Raw genomic sequence first — 23,830 nt, forward strand, 5'->3', positions numbered from 1 at the left:
ATTAGCGAATACGGTAACACCGACAAAGTCGGTAGTATTGTACAACTACATGCATGATTCGATTTTTTATCTCTTACAGACTTTGTACGCAACGAAGAGAATCAGCGATTTGTGTTTTTATTTTGATGCTTTGATAAGGGGTTTTATTTTTTTTATTTTGTAGAGGAGAAATGTGATAGAGAATTTTGTTAAAAGGCACCATCATTCCCGTGCAAACAATCATGTAAAACACCACGAATCTGTCCATGATCCAGGCTTTTACATAGGACAAAAGCACATACCAAATTTCAGACTTGGTTGCATTCTTTACAAAGTGGTTTGTTAGTTCGTTCATGGGCTGAAACTCCCACGGCTTTTACGTGTATGACCGTTTTTACCCCGCCATTTAGGCAGCCATACGCCGCTTTCGGAGGAAGCATGCTGGGTATTTTCGTGTTTCTATAACCCACCGAACTCCGACATGGATTACAGGATCTTTTTCGTGCGCACTTGGTCTTGTGCTTGCATGTTCACACGGGGGGCGTTCGGACAACGAGGAGAGTCTGCACACAAAGTTGACTGAGAAATAAATCTTTCGCCGAACGTGGGGACGAACTCACGCTGACAGCGGCCAACTGGATACATATCCAGCGCGCTACCGACTGAGCTACATCCCCGCCCTACAAAGTGGTATTTGTTCTGAATTGATGTCGCAACCGACATCTTTGTCAATCGGCTAAACAAAATAATGCTTTGCAGGGAGCAGCAAGAATGTTAATTTGAGGTACATTGTTTCTGTAAATATGAAGGATGCTCTCATCTAATGTAAAAAGCCGGGACAGTTTGGAAGTTTTACATGGTTGTTTACAAAGAAGGCAAGGCGCCTTTAAAAAATGATTGTATGCGTGATCCTGATGATCTTGTGTTCGGTGATACCATAACTTCTTTGATATAAAGTGGATATACAATAACAACCATCACTGCTGCACTCATGATATAAATTAATGTACAACTGGATTTTTATGACTCACTACCCCATCCAATCCTTAACACCTCATACCTCATACTTACTTGAAATTCCATTAATCATGCCATGCCTTCCTTATACATGTACTTGTTCACATCAATGTTTTGAACAGTAATAAATGTGCAAATAAGGAATCCCTAACCGTGGTATTTTTTTTCTTGCAAACTTTGGATGTGTGTGTGTGTGTGTGTATGCGAGAGAGAGAGAAACATTTACACAAATTGCCAGATATCAACGTTGCCAGTTGTCGCACTTGTCATTTCAGAAACCAACCAAAAAGTAACACCAAAGCAATCGCACTTTGAAATCGGATATCGCAGCAGGTCAAACAAACACACACACACACATTGCAATCAAACATGTGTGTGCAGGTCAAGCCACACACACACACACACACACACATACAGTTCGAGGGAACATAAACTATTACTATTAAAGGTCTTACCGGTTGGCTTAATCAGTCAGGGTGACTGGGGTAAAAGAAGGAGTCTGGAAATTACCTATGATTTTAATAATTTAAAGAGAGAAAAAAATAAGAAAAAAAAGACAAGAGAAATACAGGCTTGGTTACAAAAACGGCTCTGTGCCTACACCCTACAAGCTCATAGAAACACCTGATTTCAGCCGACAGTGTGAACATTCTGACATTTGCTTGCTAACGTTCTTACTCAACTGTTTCAGTTGAGCGTTTCAACAACTATAAGACCCTTTTGACCAGTTGCAGGTTCTCTTTTCCAAACAAAAGTAATTTAATGAAACTTTCATATGGAACATACATCAAAAATACAAAGGGTCGAATTCATATGTTTTGATCATCACAACTTTTATAAGCACAACATTTAAAAAAAATACAAAAAAAGAATGGATTTATACTTTATTGTTCTTTCTTTTTTGTTGTTGTACACCTACATGCATGGAATTCTCACGACATGCACATCAAGTGAACACATTATCATATTTAAACACTTCAAGCAAGACAAACAATCCCACGCTTGAAATCACTCACACAGTTTATCACATTCAGCTTTCCTGCTGCAGCAAGGAAGCTACAATAAATGGCTGACATCCAAAAGTATGCAAACTTCCCATCCAAACAAGACATACTTTTGACATCAAGAAAAATAAAGACCAGCAACACTTCAAAAAACAAGCCTGACATAATAATATTGAGCTCACACACTTTCGTCAAAAGTAATTCAAGCATACACCTGAAGGATATCATGAATTTGCTTATGTCTGGCCTTTGTGCCAGAGTAGGTTTTTTTCTTTCTTTTTTTTTCTCAAAACTTCCACATGTCAACACAAGTTATATGACAAAACCGAGGCACACAACAAAGAAGTGAAACAATCTCAGTCCAAAGTTTACTGAGGAAACTTAATTATTATCTTGAGAAACAGAGATATTTAGTATGTATCTCCCTGAATAAAAAGAAAGGTGATGAAACTGAAAGTAACAGCACCTCCTGTATTTTCAACATTTAACTTCCATAAATCTTCTCTCTCAGAATACATCATTCAGTTCCTACTCACAGCTTACATACATATACAACCAAGCAAACAATAATGTCAAACTTCTAACAACACACACACTCACGCGTCCATACGTGTACATATGTGCTAACACATCTCCAATTACAGGATTCAGTATCAGTCTTGTACAACAGTCATTTCCCAATAGAGGTACAAGACACATCACATACATATACACAATGCCATCCAACTTGATAACACAAGTAAAAATAAAATAACACTGCTTCAATACATTTCTTTTGCGTTTATACCAGGTAACTTGTTTTAGTAACATATTTTACATTAGTACTAATTCAACCATTATTTGAAAATTACGTTAAAATTTACTGCTCCCTTTCGACCCACTTTATTACTGATGCCCACACCACATATGAAGTACAAAATGTGTAAGTTGACCAAAATAATCACATCAACAATTTCGAAGAACATCATTTTAATTCACAATAGAGATGCAACACTGCTTATATTTGTTATGCTAAGCACCACATGGTCTGTTAGATTCAGCCTTCAATCAAAATATTGAACTTTAGTATCCCTGCACTGAAAAATATATAGGGATTCTTGAAATTTGGATGGAGCTGTTCCTGGGGACCTCTTGTATGCAGTGCATAGCTCAAACATCAACGAATTATACAGAAACTGTTCCATTTCGTATGGGAGCAAGATTAAAGCAGTACTTGTCTTAACTTGCATCAAAAAGGCAACAAGGACTGGTGAAAACGGCTCAGTGCAGACGAAGCCTGGACCAACACAGGGCTATACAGTCAACTCCGGGTATGGATGCAAATTATCTTGAGATCTTTCCATTCACCCAAAATCTCAGCTCAATCAGTTTGAACGTTGTTGTTTTTCTTGCACTAACCACCCCTGACAAAACTACCTGTATTATGATTTGAGGAGAGGGAAGTTCATGCAAAGCGGAGCCACTGAATCCACGCAAATTCCCACAGTATATAATCACAAAAGGGGACGGGATTAATGTTTGAGACCGAGACGGAAACTTTAACACTGTGAGTGTGACTAGCAATATAATCCAGTGAACATTCAACACTTGCACCAAGCAGGGTACAATGCCTGCTAGCACAGCACTACAGTGCAACCCCTCTTGGCCCCCCCCAATTTAACATTACCTCCCATTTCTGGAGGTCTTAAAAGGGGGGTTCCACTGTATACAAAAAAAGTTAGAGTACTGTACTTAGTACAGCAGCTTTTTTTTCTTTGTGTGTGTGTGTGCGTGTGTGCTACAAACATTCTGTCTGTTAGTTTAAAATTCCCAAACGTATGCGGATATATTGAGGGTTAGTTTCTCACCTGATCATACATGCACTCATCCAGTAAGTTCAGGTCAGATGTAAAGTCTTCTCCACAGCAGATTATTGAAATAAAGAAGGTTAGTGTCAAACTCTCGCTGTGTAATAAGAAGCAAAGATCGGACTAAATAACCATTTAGCTCTAACTCCGAGACGAAATGTGAACAAGTAAGTTATTTTATGCCGAAAACCTTTGCAGAGCTAAAACACTGATCATTACATTGGCAAGTTTTGTGTAGAAGGATATGATTATAATCAAAACCAACATCTCAAAGCCTCTCTCTTCCCCGCCCCCGAAACCCTCTCCCCTTCCCCTCACCTCCCCACCCCAAAAAAGGAACAAAAGGAAGAGAGATTTAAAGAAATTCTTCACCGCAAAAAAGAAAAGAAAAATGTTTCAAGAATGCTTCCAATCCGATTGAGTAAAAAAGAGAAGATGTAGCTGCAAGAGTTGTGGGGAGCGTAGACGTGAGACAGTCGCTACCTCTGCCTGCGTAGAACAATGAGAAAGCCAAGGGCGACGGCCAGCGCAGTGACTACATAAAGGTCCCAATCCTGACCCATGAATCGCGTCGGACTGATGGTGGAGAACACTGACTGATAGTCCTCCAGCTGAAATAAATAACAGTGTTCTGTGATTTCAAATACAAACACTGTTTGGTAGAGGAGCATGTAATTATGACATGTAATGCTTCTTGCAAGCCCGGTTCATTCTCAGAGATCTATTCGTGTCTTGTACAAGTAACAACTGTTGAAATTATTCATTTGGCAGTTCTCAAACATTTACATTTTCTGTAGGCAGAGTGGTAGCCAACCAACAGCTGCCATCTCTGTTTGAATGATTCCAGAGGCTAAGGCAGATTATACACTTGTTGAAAAAAGATGATACCCTAACGCAAACAGCTAGCTTCACAACACCATAAACATGTTAAAACTGTAGACTAAAATGTACACAAAATCCTTGAGTGATCTGTAACAGTCCATGCCAGATTCTTTCGGGTTAAGGAGAGAAATTAAATTAAATCCCAGAGGTTATCAAGCTACAATACTCATGTGCAGAAGGGAATAAGAATTATCAAGAAGATACTCACCTCTTTACTAAAGACATCCATGCCATAGAAGAGGGCCAGCTTGGCAAGGGCCATAACTACCGGGATCTGAGCGTCTATACTTGTTTCAGCCGCCATGTCGTAGAATCGCTTGGCAAGGTGAATGTCCTGTCACACACACATACCCAGTGAAGAGTAGTACAACAATCAGAAGAACAACATAAACGAATCTATACGATACCGTCATCCAGGCTACACTTTTAACAAGAAATCCAAAACAGATAGGCTGCTAATGTTTCAACACCGAAAATCCAAATGTATGGAACATTTCATAAGATACAATACAAAACAATTACAAGCACTTTGACCGGTCTTTAAATAAATATACTTTTTTCAAAACCTGAGTTAGTGTACAATACATGAATCGGTGAAGAAATACAAATAAACAAATAAATAAATTAGCTAACGAATGAAACAACAAACTGATTTGGCTGAGCAAAATAGAAGTGCACATCCAAGCATATGCTACAAGGCTTCGCTGTTTGAAAGTGGGGGTAGGTGGATGGGGCTAGTGTTATTTTGTAAGATCGTTTAGAGCACAGACACACCTGTTTGAGACCTAATCCTTGCTCATGCATGTATCCCAGGTTGAACATGGCCTGAGCGTTGTGCTGCTGTTCTGACGCAAGGCGGTAATGTGTTGCCGCAGACTCATAGTCCACCTCTGTGCCATAGCCATAGTAGTGATAGTCACCCATCTTCAACCGTGCCACTGTAGATCCTGAACAAATGGGTTAAGCTTTATCGATCAATGTTGATCATAGACATCACTGCAAACCAGAGACTCTAACATGAGCTGAAAGCATGAAAATAAAATGCACACGTTAGTTAAGTAATCTCTTGTTATTTTCTTTCTGTGAAAATTAGAAGGCATGCTCTTTCACACTGTCTTTAAAGTGCATGTTGACTACCTGAGCTTCCTTTGCCAAAACATTGAAAGAGTATTGCTGAATTGGTAAAAAGAATAAAAATAAAAATAAATGTTGTACTTGTAGCCAGTCTTTGAAGTGTCTGCCTTTTCTTTTGTAATGTAGACATAGAAGACGCTCAACAAACACACATGACACAAGATAAGGTTTACTACAACAGAAAGATTAACATCTTAGGGTTGTTTTTGTTGTTGTCGGTATCCGCACATAATGATCATGGGACCACTTGGTACAGAGAAGATGACTGTCATCCAAATGGGAACATTACGTGTACGACTGTTTTCAACCACCCTGCCATACAGGCAGCCCTACTCCATCTTCAGAGGAAAACATCTCAATAGTGCAACAACCAACCTTGTGCAGCAGCTCTGCTGTACATGAGTAGTGCTCGTTGGAAGGCCTCTGATTGGTCAAACAATGCACTGTCCTCTGAGAAAGAAAGAAAAAGACCGTTTAGGACTCTCACATGTATCTGTGTCAGCTTATCATATTATAATGTCTAATAAGAGTGCACCACAAGTCTCTGCAAGAAAAAAAAGTCAAATGATCAACAGCATTGGTAAAAGAAGTAAGAAATGAACAACAGCATTGGTAAAAGAAGTAAATGATCAACAGCATTAAGAACCCTATAGGTACTAAATGTGAAAACTATTCATTAATAGAAGTGTGTTTGTGTTTTTGACAGGTTTGAACTAGAAACTATGACTGTACAAAACTACAGTATACAGAGCACAGCAAACAAAGAGATGTAAAGACGTAATGGACAGCTGACATTTGTTGGAGAAGTGGAAATAAGAACAAACATCTGACCCTAAAGAAACTGACCTCTGTCCAGCATGAAGGCCACATTAGACTGGGCCACCTCATAGCCAAGGTCAGCCATGAACATGTACTTGATGAGGGCAGCGTCGGTCAGACCTTCCTTGTACAGACGGTGAGCGTCCATTATCATCTCTGACCAGCGACCGCGCTCTGCCACGTTCTTGAACAGCTGCAAGGCAAGGGAGAGAACACAGGTTCTAAAAAGATATAAAGATCATCATGTACTGTGTAATACAGAAGAAAAGTACTTTGCAGAAGTAACTTATTTCAAGCTAAAAAGACTAATCCTAGCTTCTGCAAATGCTTCCATTTACTTTTAATTGTTAAATTTATTATACACATCTTCATAACATCATATGAGACAGCTCAGATAAGCTACCGGTCGACAAGATGGAGTGCATGTGGAGTACATGCAGTCACCTGTACTAAGGACTTATGATTACTCTCAGTTCGGATCTGTATTTTCTTCACACACATTGCCTGTCACAATGCTCGTTACACTGCAAGAACTATGGCTTCCAGCAAAGCCACGTGCAACCTTCAGTAGAGCTTAACTTCATTTTTTATTGTGAGCAGTGAAATACAATTCACCATTCAGTAAAAAGCTGCATACAAAGAGTCAAAATTGTGAAGAAATCCAAAACTAAAAGCAGATATATATGGAAACACTGACCTCCACAGCTGTGTGACAGTTGCGTAGAACACCGGTGCCTGTGGCGTGCATCTGGGCCAGGTTGAAATAGGCCAGCACATGTCCGCCCTGTGACGCAAGGTTGAAGAACTTGACCGCCATCTTGTAGTCACGACGCACACCCAGTCCACCTGTCACAGAAAATACAGCCGAGGTGAAAATTTCAGCAAAAATTAAAAATAATAAAACAGCAGATACATGAATACAAATGATAATCCAAAATCTAACTCAGTGTAGCTGGTTTATTCTACTTTCAATTAACTCCTGTACTATTGTCTTTCACAAACCATGCTCAACTCTGAAAATGTCTGCTTTCTCACACAAGTGAGGAAAATACTTAGAAGCCAAAGGACAATCCACACAAAGCATACCAATAGAATCCATCCCAGTGGTCACAGTTCTATGCATACGTTCTTCTGGCTCACAAGTGCACCCTGAGTATGGCAGACACAAAACTAGTCCAAACAAGAAGGGCAAAGCCCATACGACTCACATGCTTGACCTTCTGCTTTACACATTTTTCCTACCAAAATACATGTGACCTTGACCCAAGGTCAAGGTCATCCAAGGTCATGCAACACAAAGCTGTTAATTCAAGACATAGGAAGTACAATGGTGCTTATTGGCTCTTTCTACCATGAGATATGGTCACTTTTAGTGGTTCACTACCTTATTTTGGTCACATTTCATAAGGGTCAAAGTGACCTTGACCTTGATCATATGGGACCAAATGTGTCTCATGATGAAAGCATAACATGTGCCCCACATAATTTTTAAGTTTGAAACAGTTATCTTCCATAGTTCAGGGTCAAGGTCACTTCAAAATATGTATACAATCCAACTTTGAAGAGCTCCTGTGACCTTGACCTTGAAGCAAGGTAAACCAAACTGGTATCAAAAGATGGGGCTTACTTTGCCCTATATATCATATATAGGTGAGGTATTCAATCTCAAAAACTTCAGAGAAAATGGGAAAAATGTGAAAAATAGCTGTTTTTTAGACAACATTTATGGCCCCTGCGACCTTGACCTTGAAGCAAGGTCAAGATGCTATGTATGTTTTTTGGGACCTTGTCATCATACACCATCTTGCCAAATTTGGTACTGATAGACTGAATAGTGTCCAAGAAATATTCAACGTTAAAGTTTTCCGGACGGCCGGCCGACTCGGGTGAGTACATAGACTCACTTTTGCTTCGCATGTGAGTCAAAAAAAGCAAAGGGACTTGTTTGTACTCTAAGTACACCACAAAGCAACAGGCCCAGAATGCATGCAATTTAATCATGACATAATTCACACACTGACACATACACACGTTAGAATGATAAGCATACGTACTAAAGTACATGATACCCAGCTGCAGCTGACCGTCCACCCAGCCTTGATCAGCAGCCAGGGAGAAATAGCGGAACGCCTTGCTCAGATCCTGCATACAGTAAGTGACAGCTTCAACTACTGTTTTCCACTATTTTGTCAGTAAAATGTACACATTACACAGCTTGAACTACTATTTTTCAATATTGTGTCAGTAAAAGGTAAAAAAAATTGTCAGCTTGTTAAATGTAAAAAATATGTACTATGTTTAGCTGTACTTCATGACAAACTCAATATGTGTACCTATGTTTTATTTTGTCTGTTGACTTGAAGCCATGATTAAATGACCAAATTCAATTCAAGTACCGGTTTTCAAAGTTACTTGCCCAATTGCTGCTATCACAATCACCTTGTAGCCACTGACTTGCTAATGCAGCTGTTAACAAGATAAAACATCCACATACCTTGTCAACACCTCGTCCATGGAGGAACATCATACCTAAACCTGACTGTCCAATGGGGTTGTTCTGTAAAAAGGTCAAAAGTGAAGTCAAAATCACATTATTGAAACAGGTAGCTCAGTTCATGTTTCCTGTAATTCACCTGTGCATGTAAGTAATCTTGACATCAAACGCTAAACAGGTAGCTCAGTTCAGGTTTCCTGTAATTCACCTGTGCCTGTAAGTAATCTTGACATCAAACGCTAAACAGGTAGCTCAGTTCAGGTTTCCTGTAATTCACCTGTGCCTGTAAGTAATCTTGACATCAAACGCTAAACAGGTAGCTCAGTTCAGGTTTCCTGTAATTCACCTGTGCCTGTAAGTAATCTTGACATCAAACGCTAAACAGGTAGCTCAGTTCAGGTTTCCTGTAATTCACCTGTGCCTGTAAGTAATCTTGACATCAAACGCTAAACAGGTAGCTAAGTTCAGGTTTCCTGTAATTCACCTGTGCCTGTAAGTAATCTTGACATCAAACGCTAAACAGGTAGCTAAGTTCAGGTTTCCTGTAATTCACCTGTGCCTGTAAGTAATCTTGACATCAAACGCTAAACAGGTAGCTAAGGTCAGGTTTCCTGTAATTCACCTGTGCCTGTAAGTAATCTTGACATCAAACACTAAACAGGTAGCTAAGTTCAGGTTTCCTGTAATTCACCTGTGCCTGTAAGTAATCTTGACATCAAACGCTAAACAGGTAGCTAAGTTCAGGTTTCCTGTAATTCACCTGTGCCTGTAAGTAATTTTGACATCAAACGCTAAACAGGTAGCTAAGTTCAGGTTTTCTGTAATTCACCTGTGTCTGCAAGTCATGTAGACATCAAATTCAAACATGTCACGGACAGTCTATCATTCTCGCCAGACACAGAGTGAGGGTACTTACTGAAGCTAGCACTAACAGTTTTCTTCCTCTACATGAAACATATTTACACATGCACCCACACAGACAGAAAAAAATGAACTGTACCATATTCTTCTTAAATATAAAACATGAATATATGAAATATAGAAAATGAAACCTGATCAATGAACATCAATACATGACTTTCTGAGAGCTAAATGTGACTCACCTTATCAGCAGCTTTTTTGAAGTACTGAAACGATGTCAGATTATTTTGAGGAACATAGTGGCTACCCTCAGAATACATCTGAAAAACAAATAACATATTGGCTATGATTTTTTTTTTCTAGCGAAGTCAAGACGAAGAGTAGAAGACCAAGAGGAATGTAACAAAGCCAAAAGACTCAGTGACAACGGCTGTAAAACAGCCAGAGCGTACAAAACAGCGACCAACTTGACTGAGCGCTGAGGTAGGAATGAATACATGGCGGCGTATGTGCGCGCATACGGAAGGCAACCTCGATCCCGGTCTGGCCTTGACGGTCTATGGTCACTCTTTTTTAGAGTTGTCTTCCCTTGTTACCAAGGGGACGCGTACAGCGTTACCAGCACTGAACTAGGGTTAATTGCTATATGTGAGTTGGGTAAGATATGTAATTTAATGGACATTTTCATGCAGTCTAACATAAAAAAGAAAATTCTACGACAGTATTTACATTCTGGTACAAATATTGACCAGACAAGATGACTCACCTTGCCCAAGTAAGCATAGGCATTTGCGTTGCCGGACTCAGCGGCTATGACAAAGTAGTGAAGCGCCAGCTCGTGATTGACTGCCACACCACGCCCACCCTGATAGTATAGCTGACCCAGTACAACCTGAAAGAAATCATCAAAATACTCATATGACTTTCAAAACAAACTGAACACATCATTCAATGACTTCCTGACCCATGTACTATACACACTCTGGAGACCATGATTTCGTTTATCATATCATGCTTCCATGTACTGACAGAAATGTGTATATTATTCAAATTTTCACCACAGTCAATCAATCAATCAATCAATATGAGGCTTATATCGCGCGTATTCCGTGGGTACAGTTCTAAGCGCAGGGATTTTTTATTTTTTCATTTTTTTTATGCAATTTATATCGCGCACATATTCAAGGCGCAGGGATTTATTTATGCCGTGTGAGATGGAATTTTTTTTACACAATACATCACGCATTCACATCGGCCAGCAGATCGCAGCCATTTCGGCGCATATCCATCTTTTCACGGCCTATTATTCCAAGTCACACGGGTATTTTGGTGGACATTTTTTTATCTATGCCTATACAATTTTGCCAGGAAAGACCCTTTTGTCAATCGTGGGATCTTTAACGTGCACACCCCAATGTAGTGTGCAAGTTGCTGACCAATTTACTTCTTCCAGTTTCATAAAAATGTCTGGTTAACAAGTACTGCACAGCACAACTTTTGAATTTAAACGATGCTGATTTTAATGCCCAAGACTTTACCTTGTGAATTGGCACAGAACATTCTACACAAGTCTCATCACCCCAAAAATTGTTGGGGCAGGCTGACCTTCATATGTGCCCACACCTAGACTGTGATCACATCAACACACTATATTTACATGCTGTTATTTTTCTTACCTGTGCCTGCATGTCTCCCTTATCAGCCAGGAAGTGGTAGTACTGTAGCAGGTCTTCGTCCAACAAGGGGCTGTTGTTACCTTGATTCTCTATCTCCTCCTGCAGGCGTATCCTCTGTACCACCACCCCACCTGACGGCGTCACTGCGTCTGCCACTGAAACAAAGCATTCAGGTATGATTACTATCATTGAAAGAAAGCATTAGCGAATGTTTGCTATCATTCTTCTTTTTGACACAAATTTGTGGATAGTGGTGAGAAAGGCTTTTCAGTCTTCTTCTTCTTCTTCTCGTTCGCTCTCTATACGTGGGGCAGCAGTTAGGCACCCCATGGGTCCTGCACCTCTGATTTCGGCCGTGGACGTTTATCGGGGGTCTCTCCCCTAGATCGACTGCCTGCCAAGGCTGTTGAGCTCGGTCTGCCCATCGATGAGTAGAATACATCGGCCCCTCACTTTGTTTAGCCCGCCAGCAGAAGCGGTATACCGAGGTGTGGCCACTGTCATCCTTAACAGCTTTCTTGGAGGACGATATCGGTAAATAGGGCGCAGGAATCAAAGTTGAGGAAAAACTTGTGCAGACCTGGGAACCCCTGTTTTGCACTTGGAGTATTCTCAAACAAACCTAGTGTATTTTCATAAAAATGAGCGTATTCCACACAGCCATGATTTAAACATGCTTCACACGCGTCCGTCACAGCATTGATTAAGTTTACCAATACATTATAACCACATTCTTCTTTCAAAGTTTACTGACAAAAACTGTAATCATGCGTCAAATACTGGATCAGCTTCGGGATGCGCTTGTGAAGAAAAGTGGTCTAGAAATTTTTTTTCGTCATATTTTTTTCCACTGACTGTACTGATCGTATTCAAGACAATCATGCGTACAAAATATGGCACAATCGTATGGGTTCCCAGGTCTGCTTGTGCCTTATAGTCCCGAAAGTACGGTACTGCGATGTGCTTACCTGTGGTGGCCACTTTCCTGTAGTAGGTCAAAGCCGTCTCACACTTCATCTCCACACCAACTCCAGCGTAAAAGCGATAACCCTGGAAGCAACGCAAGCAACAAAAACATTGAACTAGAGACAAATCACCTCTCAACAAGTTAATCATCACCATAACTCGATGCCGTGACAATGGAAAATGTATATTGTTTCTTTGCAAATTGACATTTTGTGTTTATCAACTGCAGAAAATATTTACTCATTAGTGTAATTAGTTACTTATCTGGGAATCACAAACATGCACTGATCACACACACACACCCACATAACCATATGCAAAGTCACATGATATAACTTGGATGTCAGAAAGTGAAAAACTCACTAAGTTAGTATACACTGTTTCTTTGATTCTGAGAAAAGATGTTTGTACATAAAGCCATGCATACTTATACATGGAATGAGCATACAGTCAAGGGTAATGCATGACAGTCAACCATATCAACATACCAATGCCATCTGGGCAAATGGATCTCCTCCTAAAGCTCCAAATGTCTGGTATACCAGGGCCTGAAACAATAATTTTGCAAATGAATACACTCATCTTACTAATTCAACTTCAAAGAAGTAGTAGCAATAAAAACCCAGACCCTCTATTCAATGATTCCTTTTGTTTTGACTTAAACATTGGCCTGTCAATTTTGACACATGTACCAGAAAGTTAGCTCCAACACCTGCTTTCACTTTTACAATGGCTTTACAAAATGAAAATGCTCCTTCTTCTTCTGCGTTCATGGGCTGAAACTCCTACATTCAATTGTGTTTTTTGCACGAGTGGATTTTTTCGTGTATGACCGTTTTTACCCCGCCATTTAGGCAGCCATACGCCGCTTTCAGAGGAAGCATGCTGGGTATTTTTCGTGTTTCTATAACCCACCGAACTCTGACATGGATCACAGGATCTTTTCCGTGCGCACTTGGTCGTGTGCTTGCTATACACACTAAGGGGGATAAGGCACTGGCAGGTCTGCACATAAGTTGACTTGAGAGATCGGAAAAATCTCCACCCTTAACCCACCAGGCGGCAGCGGCCGGGATTCGAACCCACGACCTCCCGTTCATCTTACCACTAGGCCACTGCGCCCGTCAAAAAGCTCCTTCAAATCATTTCAGCAAGAAATGTTCCTTACCTTAGCTTGGCTGGAGTTGAAATGGATCCCTGAGCTGTACATGAAAGCCAATCCCTGCAAAAGCAAACAAGTCGCGTAAGGCGAAATTACTACATTTAGTCAAGCTGTCGAACTCACGGAATGAAACTGACAGTACAGCTTCATCAATCCCCGCGAGAAGGAAATCGCTCACCTCCCACGTGCAAAACGCAGTGAAACTAACACGCCAGAATAGCGCGGTAGCGTATTGTGCTAAGCAGGAAAGCGCGCTTTTCTGTATACTTGTTAACTTTCTGAGCTTGTTTTGAATACAACCTATCATATCTATATGTTTTTGGAATCAGGAAACGATAAAGAATAAGATGAAATAATTTTTGGATCGATTTCTTAAATTTTAATCGTAAGACTAATTAATCTATTTTCGTTAATTGTGATCACATTTTAAGAGTAAACATGACATATGTATATATTTTTAGATTCAGAATGTGATGAAGAATACGATGCAATCAATTTTAAATCTGTTTGTGAAAAATCGATTTTAATGACAACTTTAATGAGCAAACTCATCAATTAAGTTTTAAGCCTCCAAGCTGAAATGCAATACCAATGTCTGGGCTTCGTCGAAGATTACTTGACCAAAATTTCAACCAATTTGGTTTAAAAATGAGAGAGTGACAGTCCCGCCTCAACTTTCACAAAAAGCCGGATATGACGTCATCAAAGACATTTATCAAAAAAATGAAAAAAACGTCTGGAGATACCATACTCAGGATCTCTCATGTCAAGTTTCATGAAGATCGGTCCAGTAGTTTTCTCTGAATCGCTATACACACACACACACACACACAATACACCACGACCCTCGTCTCAATCCCCCCTCTACGTTAAAACATTTAGTCAAAACTTGACTAAATGTAAAAAGAAGTCTGGTTAATCGAAGCCGCTGGCCAGGAATCTGTAGTACGCCCGATCTGGAAAACTTAAAATATGCAGGTGAACAAAATCCCTCTAGTTACAGTGTTTTTGCTGGAAATAAAAGACAAAACAGGAAGAAATGATAAACTCTGGTCTGACTTTCTTTCAGTGTCAGTCCAATGTTCAACTTGCTGAACTGCAGATTTAGAGGTTTATCTTGTTGTGCTCCTTTGTTATACAATGAATCATTAGTCTTTGAATAAATACTGTTTAAACCAAAGACAACAGCCTTTCAGCACAGCATTTTAACAGTATCTCCAACTTGAGTTTCAATCCACTTGCCATTTGAGCTTTAGGTGCACCCTCGGCAACCAGAACCTCCAAGATTTCCTTGGCACGTGACACATTGTGAGGCAGGTGGTCGCCAAACAGGTGAGCAAACGCGACATACTCCTTGGCTTTGGGGTGGCCCAGTTTAGCAGCCTCTTCAAATAATATCATAGCTCTGAAAAATGACAGGAAAATGTGTATAATTATAAAGAGTGCCTTGAATAAAATCATAGCAATGTTACACGGTCACAACTATTATCATACAATATAATGCATCCTCAAACTAACCTACACCTTAACGACTACAACTGCTCTAATGTTGATGGAGATAAGCATTAATATTATGGAAAGAATTGCAAGTTTCAACCACGAGCATGAATAAAATGCTTTTCAAGTAATACTAATAGATTCTTTCTTTGCCACATGCAAGTTTAATAATAAGAGTCCTATCAATTCATTCTCTCCTGCTTTTGTATATTGAATCAGATTGTTAAGAAAAGAGTTAATGCTTAAACAGTGCAGTTTTACATATATATTCTTCTTCAACTATGGGCTAAAACTCCCACGTTCCCCAATGTTTTTCCACGAGTGGGTTTCCACGCGTATGACCATTTTTACCCCGCCATTCTTTTTTGCAAATAGAAACCATTCATTTCAAAGCTGACGAATTCAGTTCAAAAGCCCTACAGCTCTTGATAAGCTTGGTTAATCTTCCACGATAGTTTTAGCAAGAAAAAAAATTAAACAGGAACATCCTTGATACTCACTCCTCATACTTTTTGACAAAAGTGTTGTTTATAAGCGCTTCTCCATTATCAAACAGCTGCTTCACTGAAAAAAAGACACCAAAGATCCTAAATAACACAGTCACCCAAGAGTCAATATTGTATGAAATTCGTTACTTTTAGAGTAAGATGCATTCCACATTAAAACTTAAATATATCACAATCTAATACATATCTTCTGGCACTCCTTCATTTGCAACATGAGCGTCTCCATTATAACAGCAAGAAATAATTCATCAATTGAAGAAATGACTACAATTTTGAATATTCGCACTGAAGACCCACACATTTAAGTCTAAAGACCTTAGCTTTTTAAGGTTGTCTCTTCATAATGTTACTAAATGTACCCCATCTTTAAGAATCTTACAGTGGTTTTAAAAAGGGGGTTCATTTGGTTAAGCTTAAATAATAAATGACAGTTAAAATTTACCTTTCTCTTCCTCGGGTGTTAATTCCGGTTCTTTCTGCACCTCAGGTTCTTCAGCAGGAGGCTCCTCTGTTGCATCTGTAGTTTGCTGAACATCCGCTGCTGCTGAAACTGCATTAAAAAAAACCCAGCTACATAGAATGCTATAATATAAAACTATAACAGCCTCCGCAGATGTTTCCTTTCTTTCTCTCAAACAGATATTTCCTAATTCCATACAGAATCTAATTTTAATTCAAAGCGTTACACAACTGCTATCAATCAAACACATGTATACAAGACTCCGTAGACAAAGAATCTAATAGCAGGAGTGCATCAACAGACAAAACAAAGTCATTACTTCATATTAATTATTATTGAATGATGAAAATTAAAATGTATGTGTCTGCAGCACAAATGAGCAACAACTAATGAGATGTGTGACTCTGAAGTCACACCCACAACAAAGGAAATATATTTTAGCGATAAACGTTATGAAATATGATACATGCATGGTAATAATGAATAATTGAATTGTTTTTCCTCTAGAAATGTGTTAAAGGGAAACAAAAATTTACCATCATGTTCCTGTTTGACGGGAGCGTTTGTCTTTTCAAGTGTGTCTGCTGGCTGCACTCCCTGATTATGAACCACAGTCTGCTCTGCGCCCTGATCTTGAACTGAAGTCTGTTTTGCTTCCTGATTAGGAAGTGCAGTCTGTTTGTCTTGAGGTGGTGGAGATTGTTTTTGATCTTGAATATCCTGTTGAGTGTAGACCACTGCCAGTGATGCTAGGATACACACACCCACACCTAGCTTCATGGCTGCTTGTCCCCTTACACTTATTGCTTAACAACTCTCCAGCCTGGAACAGAGAGCAAAATGTGATGCATCAATACTAAATTACTATCTTCTAACATTTACAAAGTTTCGTTGGGTACAACTTTTTGTTTCACATAACCTATTTCAGGCACTCTGGTCTGAAGTACATACACTATGATCACTCACTAAACGGTAACATTATGATACAGAGTCAACAAACTGATCACTCTCTGTTCGAAACGAAAGCAAACAGAAACACCACACAGCAGTACTTATCCACAATGTACAGCAGTATTATTAGTATTACTACTAATCCACAATGTGATGATCAGTGAATATTATTCATTATTAACTTTAACTTGTTTAAGTATCGATTGAATTTGAACATTAGTTTTCCCGGCTTATTAAATTTGAGCCATGAAACGTCAAACAAAGTCTGACAAAAACTCATGTTTTGGCGACTAGTCAAGACTACAAAAGAGTACATGTTTGTGTGCGTTCAATTGCAAAATCGATTGATACATTAATGTTATATGTATTTTTAATTTTACCCAAATATGACATTTAATTCTCGCCAGTCTTTGTTGAAACTGTTCACCTCGACTGCTGGTGTGATTTTGGAGAGCACACTTACTTTCTCGATCTGTGTAATATGTCCTTTTTTTGGTCATAATAAAAAAACATATAATTATTGCAGAGAAAGTCACAGCTGAATGTCATTGCCAATGTCATAGTCAGTAATGTTGACAAATCTATGGAGAAGTTTCAGATTGCTTAGGCCAAAAAAAATAATAGGTGTGGTTACGGTAACATAGCCAAAAAAAATAGGGTAGGAAGGTAGGCAATCACTTTTTTTTTTGTTTTTACTTTTTTTTCTAATGTGTACAAATTAAACCTACTTGACAGGGAAATAAGTGTGCGACTCGGGCGCTTTCGCTTTCATTGCGTTTTCTGCACTCGTTTACTTGTTTTTTTTTGTATTTTTTTGACAAATGTAATAAAAAGTTATAGGGTCGGCCCCAAAAAATAGGGTAGGTCGGGTTACCGTAACCACACCTTTTTTTGTTTTTAGGCCTTATGACACATTTAGTGATTTACCATTCCTCAACAAAACTTTAAAAAAATCAAACATTCACAGGCGATTTTCATCAAAACAACGAGTACCAGCTTCGTGTTACTATTACCTAAACGCTTCTACACTGAAACAGTGACTGTGACAGGCCGGTAGATTTGCAAGATAAGTTGGGATGAGGAGTCTGATCTGAGTTTCTGAAAGCTTCTGTTTTTCTTCGTTTAGACTTTTGCAGAAGATCAATCACTCGTATGAAATCGTACTCGAATACACGTGGGGATTACAAGAGTTATGGCACAAATTCAACAGCAGAATATTTCTTTCCGATCAGTCATCATTGCGTTCCACTTCGCCAGAATCAGTTGACACAGTTGTAAACGACACACTACATACAATGCTTTGCCAATTGCTTGACGCGTAGTTTACTTGCTGTCTAATTTAGACATCGTTAAAAAACTACACCCATTATGAAATCGATAGGCATATGCAACTGGGTCAAAAACATCGAAACGCTACAGGTAAATGCAATAACTAAACGCCACGTACTTTCTTTGCCCTATGAAACAGACGATCGCCGCCATGATAAGCGGAAAGTTGTTATGGCATTTTTTCATTGGTCGGCAGGGCCGCTTCCGGCTGTTGCTGCAAGGGGAGGCAACAAATACAACGCCCGAAGCGATCTCGGTTACTCAGTCGTATGAGGTTGACAGAGACCGACCCATGCTGTTCCGTACTGTCAAACCATAGACAGATCTCTGGTCAAACACACACAGTGACACACAAAAACTGATAAAATTACTTTCTAATTTGTTAAAATGGGCTTGAAACTGAAAGGCATGTTAATAAAACCGATTGACCCCCCAAATAGACTTCGCTAATATTTTGCTAATACTTCTATCGGCGACCATAGCAGAAGATATCATCACACAGTCCGTCAATATTGGGTAATACAGTCATTGCAGTGTGAGTATCGTTTTGTTTTGTCACAACTAAGCGTTCCTGTAAAATACCCTGCTTGCTGTTTGATTTTGAACTTTGGAACGTTGGCAGTCTATTAAATTTTGTTTGTTGGTCTTTGTTCGGTAGATCAGGCTACACACGAGAGCCTTCCACATCTCTCCAGACTTCGACGACACTTTCGTCAACCTTGGCCTGGGATCTATTCTGGTCGACATGGCGGAGGATCTTCCCCAGCCTCTGGCGCGCTGGAAACTTGAGAACACACTGACACTGCGAACCTGACCTCCATTCTGGACGCCCTGCGTCGCTACGCCTACAGGCCCTTCTCGAGTCTGCTGCCGAGGCTGTCAACACGATTGACCCCAGGACCTACTACTGCCTCAGACACTGCTTGGACTACGCAAAGGCCAAAGGATTGGATGCAGCGTTGGTTCCTACGTGGGCCGGGTAGTTGTGTTATTGGTGGATTGGGGTTGGTGTGTGTGTGTGTGTGTTCTGGTGGGAAGGATCTAGAGGGCAGGGCGTGTGCATGGCTGCTAGGTAGGTTGGGCACTGTGTGTGTGTGTGTGTGTGTGTGTGTTTGTGTGTGTGTGTGTGTGTGTGTGTTTGTGTGTGTGTGTTTGTGTGTCTGCTTGTATGTTTCTGTGTCTGTCCGTTGGTCTGTTTCTCTGAGTGTCTGTCTCTCTGAGAGAGGGGTGGGGGGAGGTTTGTTATAGAAAGGCTGTGTTCGATTTCCTCAATCCGATCTTTTTCCTCCGCACTTGAAAACAATGTCTCCTTATCTCGAAAATCCCAAGATCAATTACCGACACAACTAAAAACAATCGAGAAAAAAAAAACAAGCTCTTGTCGTTCACCCTCCACGGATTAACAGCGTATAAACAATCATGTCCCAAATAGGTCCAAGTTACCTCAGAGGACGTTAAACCCCCAAAGTCAGTCAGTCACCCTCTACATTCCTCGCGGCGAGCAGTCCCCATGAAATGCTTTCTCGCCGCCGCGAAATGGACTCGTTGTAACTTGTTGACCGCTTGCTGTTTCTTTCCAGTCCCCATGAAATGCTTTCTCGCCACCGCGAAATGGACTCGTTGTAACTTGTTGACCGCTTGCTGTTTCTTTCCAGTCCCCATGAAATGCTTTCTCGCCACCGCGAAATGGACTCGTTGTAACTTGTTGACCGCTTGCTGTTTCTTTCCAGTCCCCATGAAATGCTTTCTCGCCACCGCGAAATGGACTCGTTGTAACTTGTTGACCGCTTGCTGTTTCTTTCCAGTCCCCATGAAATGCTTTCTCGCCACCGCGAAATGGACTCGTTGTAACTTGTTGACCGCTTGCTGTTTCTTTCCAGTCCCCATGAAATGCTTTCTCGCCACCGCGAAATGGACTCGTTGTAACTTGTTGACCGCTTGCTGTTTCTTTCCAGTCCCCATGAAATGCTTTCTCGCCACCGCGAAATGGACTCGTTGTAACTTGTTGACCGCTTGCTGTTTCTTTCCAGTCCCCATGAAATGCTTTCTCGCCACCGCGAAATGGACTCGTTGTAACTTGTTGACCGCTTGCTGTTTCTTTCCAGTCCCCATGAAATGCTTTCTCGCCACCGCGAAATGGACTCGTTGTAACTTGTTGACCGCTTGCTGTTTCTTTCCAGTCCCCATGAAATGCTTTCTCGCCACCGCGAAATGGACTCGTTGTAACTTGTTGACCGCTTGCTGTTTCTTTCAGGCCCAGAACATCGACGAAGCGAGGAAGTTCTTTGACCGCGGGGTGGTGATGCCTTTCCAGGTGAACAACGTGGACGTGACGGTGGCGGCCAATGCTGTGTAGGGCACAGAGATATACATGTAGAATATTCTAGTCTCTGTGGTGGGGACTGACCGCCGGCGTACTCACCGGCCTCCTCCCGCCAACCGTCATCGACCCCGAGATCGCGGTAAGATTCTCAAAATGGCACAGAGATAGGGGTATAGTGGACCCTCCCCCCCCCCCCCCCTCCCCATTTTTGGACCTCAAACAATCTGAGAAAATCAGGTCTTAAAAAAGGAGAGGGTGTCTTCCAATGAATTTTCATGTACAGGGGTTATGAACAGAGATTATGAAAATGCAAGGTCTTACAGTCTTGAAATTGGGGTGGGGGGGGGGGGGATAGGGGTATCTGAAAAGGAGGATTTTACTGTAGGATCTACATGTGACCCAGAGGAAGGGTCGGGAGAGCTAGGGACCCAGGGGAGAGGGGGGGTGGTGGTGGTGGTGGTGGTGTGTTGCGGTGTAATGGGCGGGTTTCTACGGTATATACATGTACTATTCAACGCTTTCTGCATTATATTGGCATGTGATTCATAAACTCACGTTACAGAACAATAAAGGTAACGAAAACATGTTTTTTTCGAATCTAGTTCCTAGAAGGAAAAGTTTCTTTAAACGTCGGAAGTGTTGTATGAAGTCAACTTTCTGTCCGGTGTCACGAACTGAAAACTCTGCCTGAACAATGCCTCTCAATGCGGTCAATGCGCATGCGCTAACATGGGGAGATTAATCATGTCGTGAATAACCTAACCCTAACCCTAACCCTAATCCTAACCCTAACCAATGGTTCGTTCGGTCAAAGGGTCACATTTTTTAAGTCCAAGCTTAAGATTGGCGCATGCGCATTGACCGCAATGAGAGGGGTTGTTCAGCAGTTTTCAGTTCGTGACACCGGATCAGAAAACACCTACCACTTCTACGTATTTCCTGGTTCCACCCCCTGTCAAAATTTTTGTCTCATAGCTACACCATAATTTCTTGAAAGCTTAGTCACACAAACACAATTTTGTGCTGTTTTGTTTGTTTCAGCAAGTGTACCACAACACAACTATGATGATTGCCTTCATGATAGAGAACGCACTGTTCGGTCGTGCTGACCTGGCCTTGACCTATTACCCCTCAGTGTTCCAATTCTATTGGTTCGTGGCACGGACCTTCCATCCCATGGAACTTGCCATGCAGACCCAAAAACTGCCTCCGGTATGACTCATTTTCTTTGTTTGTTTGTCAGTTGTGTTTTTGTTTGTTTGTTGAATGTCATCATCATTATCATCATCATCATCATCTTCATAGTCGTCGTCGTCATCATCATCACCGACACCAACACCATCATCATCGCCGCATTTGTCATGAGATTTTATCCACTGATGACTGACATTGTCGTCAGTTGGGCTGGAGGTCAGCAAAAACAATAGTCATTGTCGACTATTGTTTTTGCTGACCTCCAGCCCAACGGAGAAGACAGACTGTACACCACCACAATGGCGGTCAACGCGTTGCTGACCACTTGGACTCTGACCAACACCACCACAAAGACTGTTTTGTTTGTTGAATGTCATCATCATTATCATCATCATCATCATCTTCATAGTCGTCGTCGTCATAAACCGAAAATAGTCACAGCATTGTTTATTTCAAATGTTCGTTGTTGTTGTGTTGTTGTTTTTTACGAAAAAATTAACAGTACGTTGAAGACTGTTATCTGGAGATTGGGTCAGTCGCAGAAAAGCGAGTCTCTATAAATGCATACAATGTACTTGACTTAGCAATTTTCCCACTGACTTACATCTGCAAAGACTTGTCATCTAGAGACCTGGTTTGGTGTGCAGGAGTTTGAATGTTTGTATTTCCATTAACAAATGACGGCTCTTTAACAGGAAAATAGCATACTATATGTGTCAATTACAATTAATACAGGAACCCCTAATGACGTCAAGGTGACGTCAGCGAAATGCGTGACGTGGCTGTCAAGCAACATTCTGGGCACCAAGTACAAACCGTGGAACGCCTTCTTCTCTGGTTCGGCCAAAGGCAGCACCGTGAGTAAAGCGCAACCTCCTTGTAACGACCCTTCTACTGAACGACTCCCTCGATTATATGACTTTTTTTCTGTGAAGAATGTTGCATCCTCAAACGATTTTGTTCACGCTTTGCTAAAAAAAAAAAGAGTTCTTATTTGGTTTGTATCTTTGTTTACTATCTTATATCAAACTCTATGTATTACAATTAAAGTACGTAGTCGAGACAGTCTTATTAGTCCTGATCATCCTGATCTCAGGTCACAAATGAGTTCCTTAATTCCCTTCGGGTCTCGCGATAGCGTGGACCGATGATTATCAGAATGAGTCCTGATATGGAAAGAAGATCCGTGTGACGTGGGAACGTTCTCATTTTCAACAGAAATATCCGAGTTTCTCTACATACACATGCTTTATTTAAAAGTGTTTAAAACGAAGATCGGGGAAAAGATTTCAACTCTTGAAGTAAGTGTCAAGTTTTGACAGTATCATGTTGAAGTAGGTGTAAACCAGTCAGCTTTTACGCTAAAACAGTCGGTGCATTTCCCACATATATACCTAATTAACCTTTACTTTTCAGACCTCTCCCATGGAGTACCCGGGCAATCGTCTAGAACTGCTCAACGGTACCCGTGTCCATAACTACAGCCACAACCCCAAAGATTTCTTCATGTACGGGGTGGAAGGCCACATACTCGAAGACGAGTACGAAGCCTTGGTGAAAAATAAGACGATGCATTTTAACAGACCTATACGCCCACGGAATTTATCTCGTACAACGACCCGTCCAGTTTCTTCCCCTTTTGGTCCTCGCCTCTTCTGCTTATACCTACCCCACCACAATGTTGGCGCTAGGCCGGTACGACAGTGTTGTGGACAAATAAAAGAAGGGA

At 40.7% G+C, this 23,830-nt stretch overlaps 1 protein-coding gene and 1 pseudogene across 2 annotated transcripts; one reads left to right on the plus strand and one right to left on the minus strand.

The window, feature by feature from the left end:
• Positions 1–1,866: 1,866 nt before the first annotated feature.
• On the minus strand, positions 1,867–18,778 carry LOC138951947 (protein sel-1 homolog 1-like). Of its 2 annotated transcripts, none has more exons than XM_070323512.1 (19): positions 18,703–18,778; positions 16,841–17,127; positions 16,287–16,394; positions 15,839–15,902; positions 15,084–15,246; positions 13,848–13,901; positions 13,168–13,227; positions 12,682–12,763; positions 11,714–11,868; positions 10,804–10,929; positions 10,280–10,357; positions 9,177–9,239; positions 8,737–8,824; positions 7,380–7,528; positions 6,710–6,875; positions 6,239–6,313; positions 5,504–5,676; positions 4,938–5,063; positions 1,867–4,458 (listed from the first exon to the last, which is right to left on the minus strand). In XM_070323512.1, exons 2-19 carry the CDS (start codon positions 17,082–17,084, stop codon positions 4,327–4,329), a joined length of 2,106 nt encoding a protein of 701 aa, XP_070179613.1. In that variant the 5' UTR covers positions 17,085–17,127; positions 18,703–18,778; the 3' UTR covers positions 1,867–4,326. The 2 variants fall into 2 exon arrangements, with proteins under 2 accessions (XP_070179613.1, XP_070179614.1); XM_070323513.1 differs by lacking the exon at positions 18,703–18,778 and adding an exon at positions 18,269–18,619.
• On the plus strand, positions 18,624–23,821 carry LOC138952525 (uncharacterized; annotated as a pseudogene).
• Positions 23,822–23,830: the final 9 nt, after the last annotated feature.

The sequence above is a fragment of the Littorina saxatilis genome, linkage group LG17 (assembly GCF_037325665.1).
Source record: "Littorina saxatilis isolate snail1 linkage group LG17, US_GU_Lsax_2.0, whole genome shotgun sequence".
Taxonomy (NCBI): Eukaryota; Metazoa; Mollusca; class Gastropoda; order Littorinimorpha; family Littorinidae; genus Littorina; species Littorina saxatilis.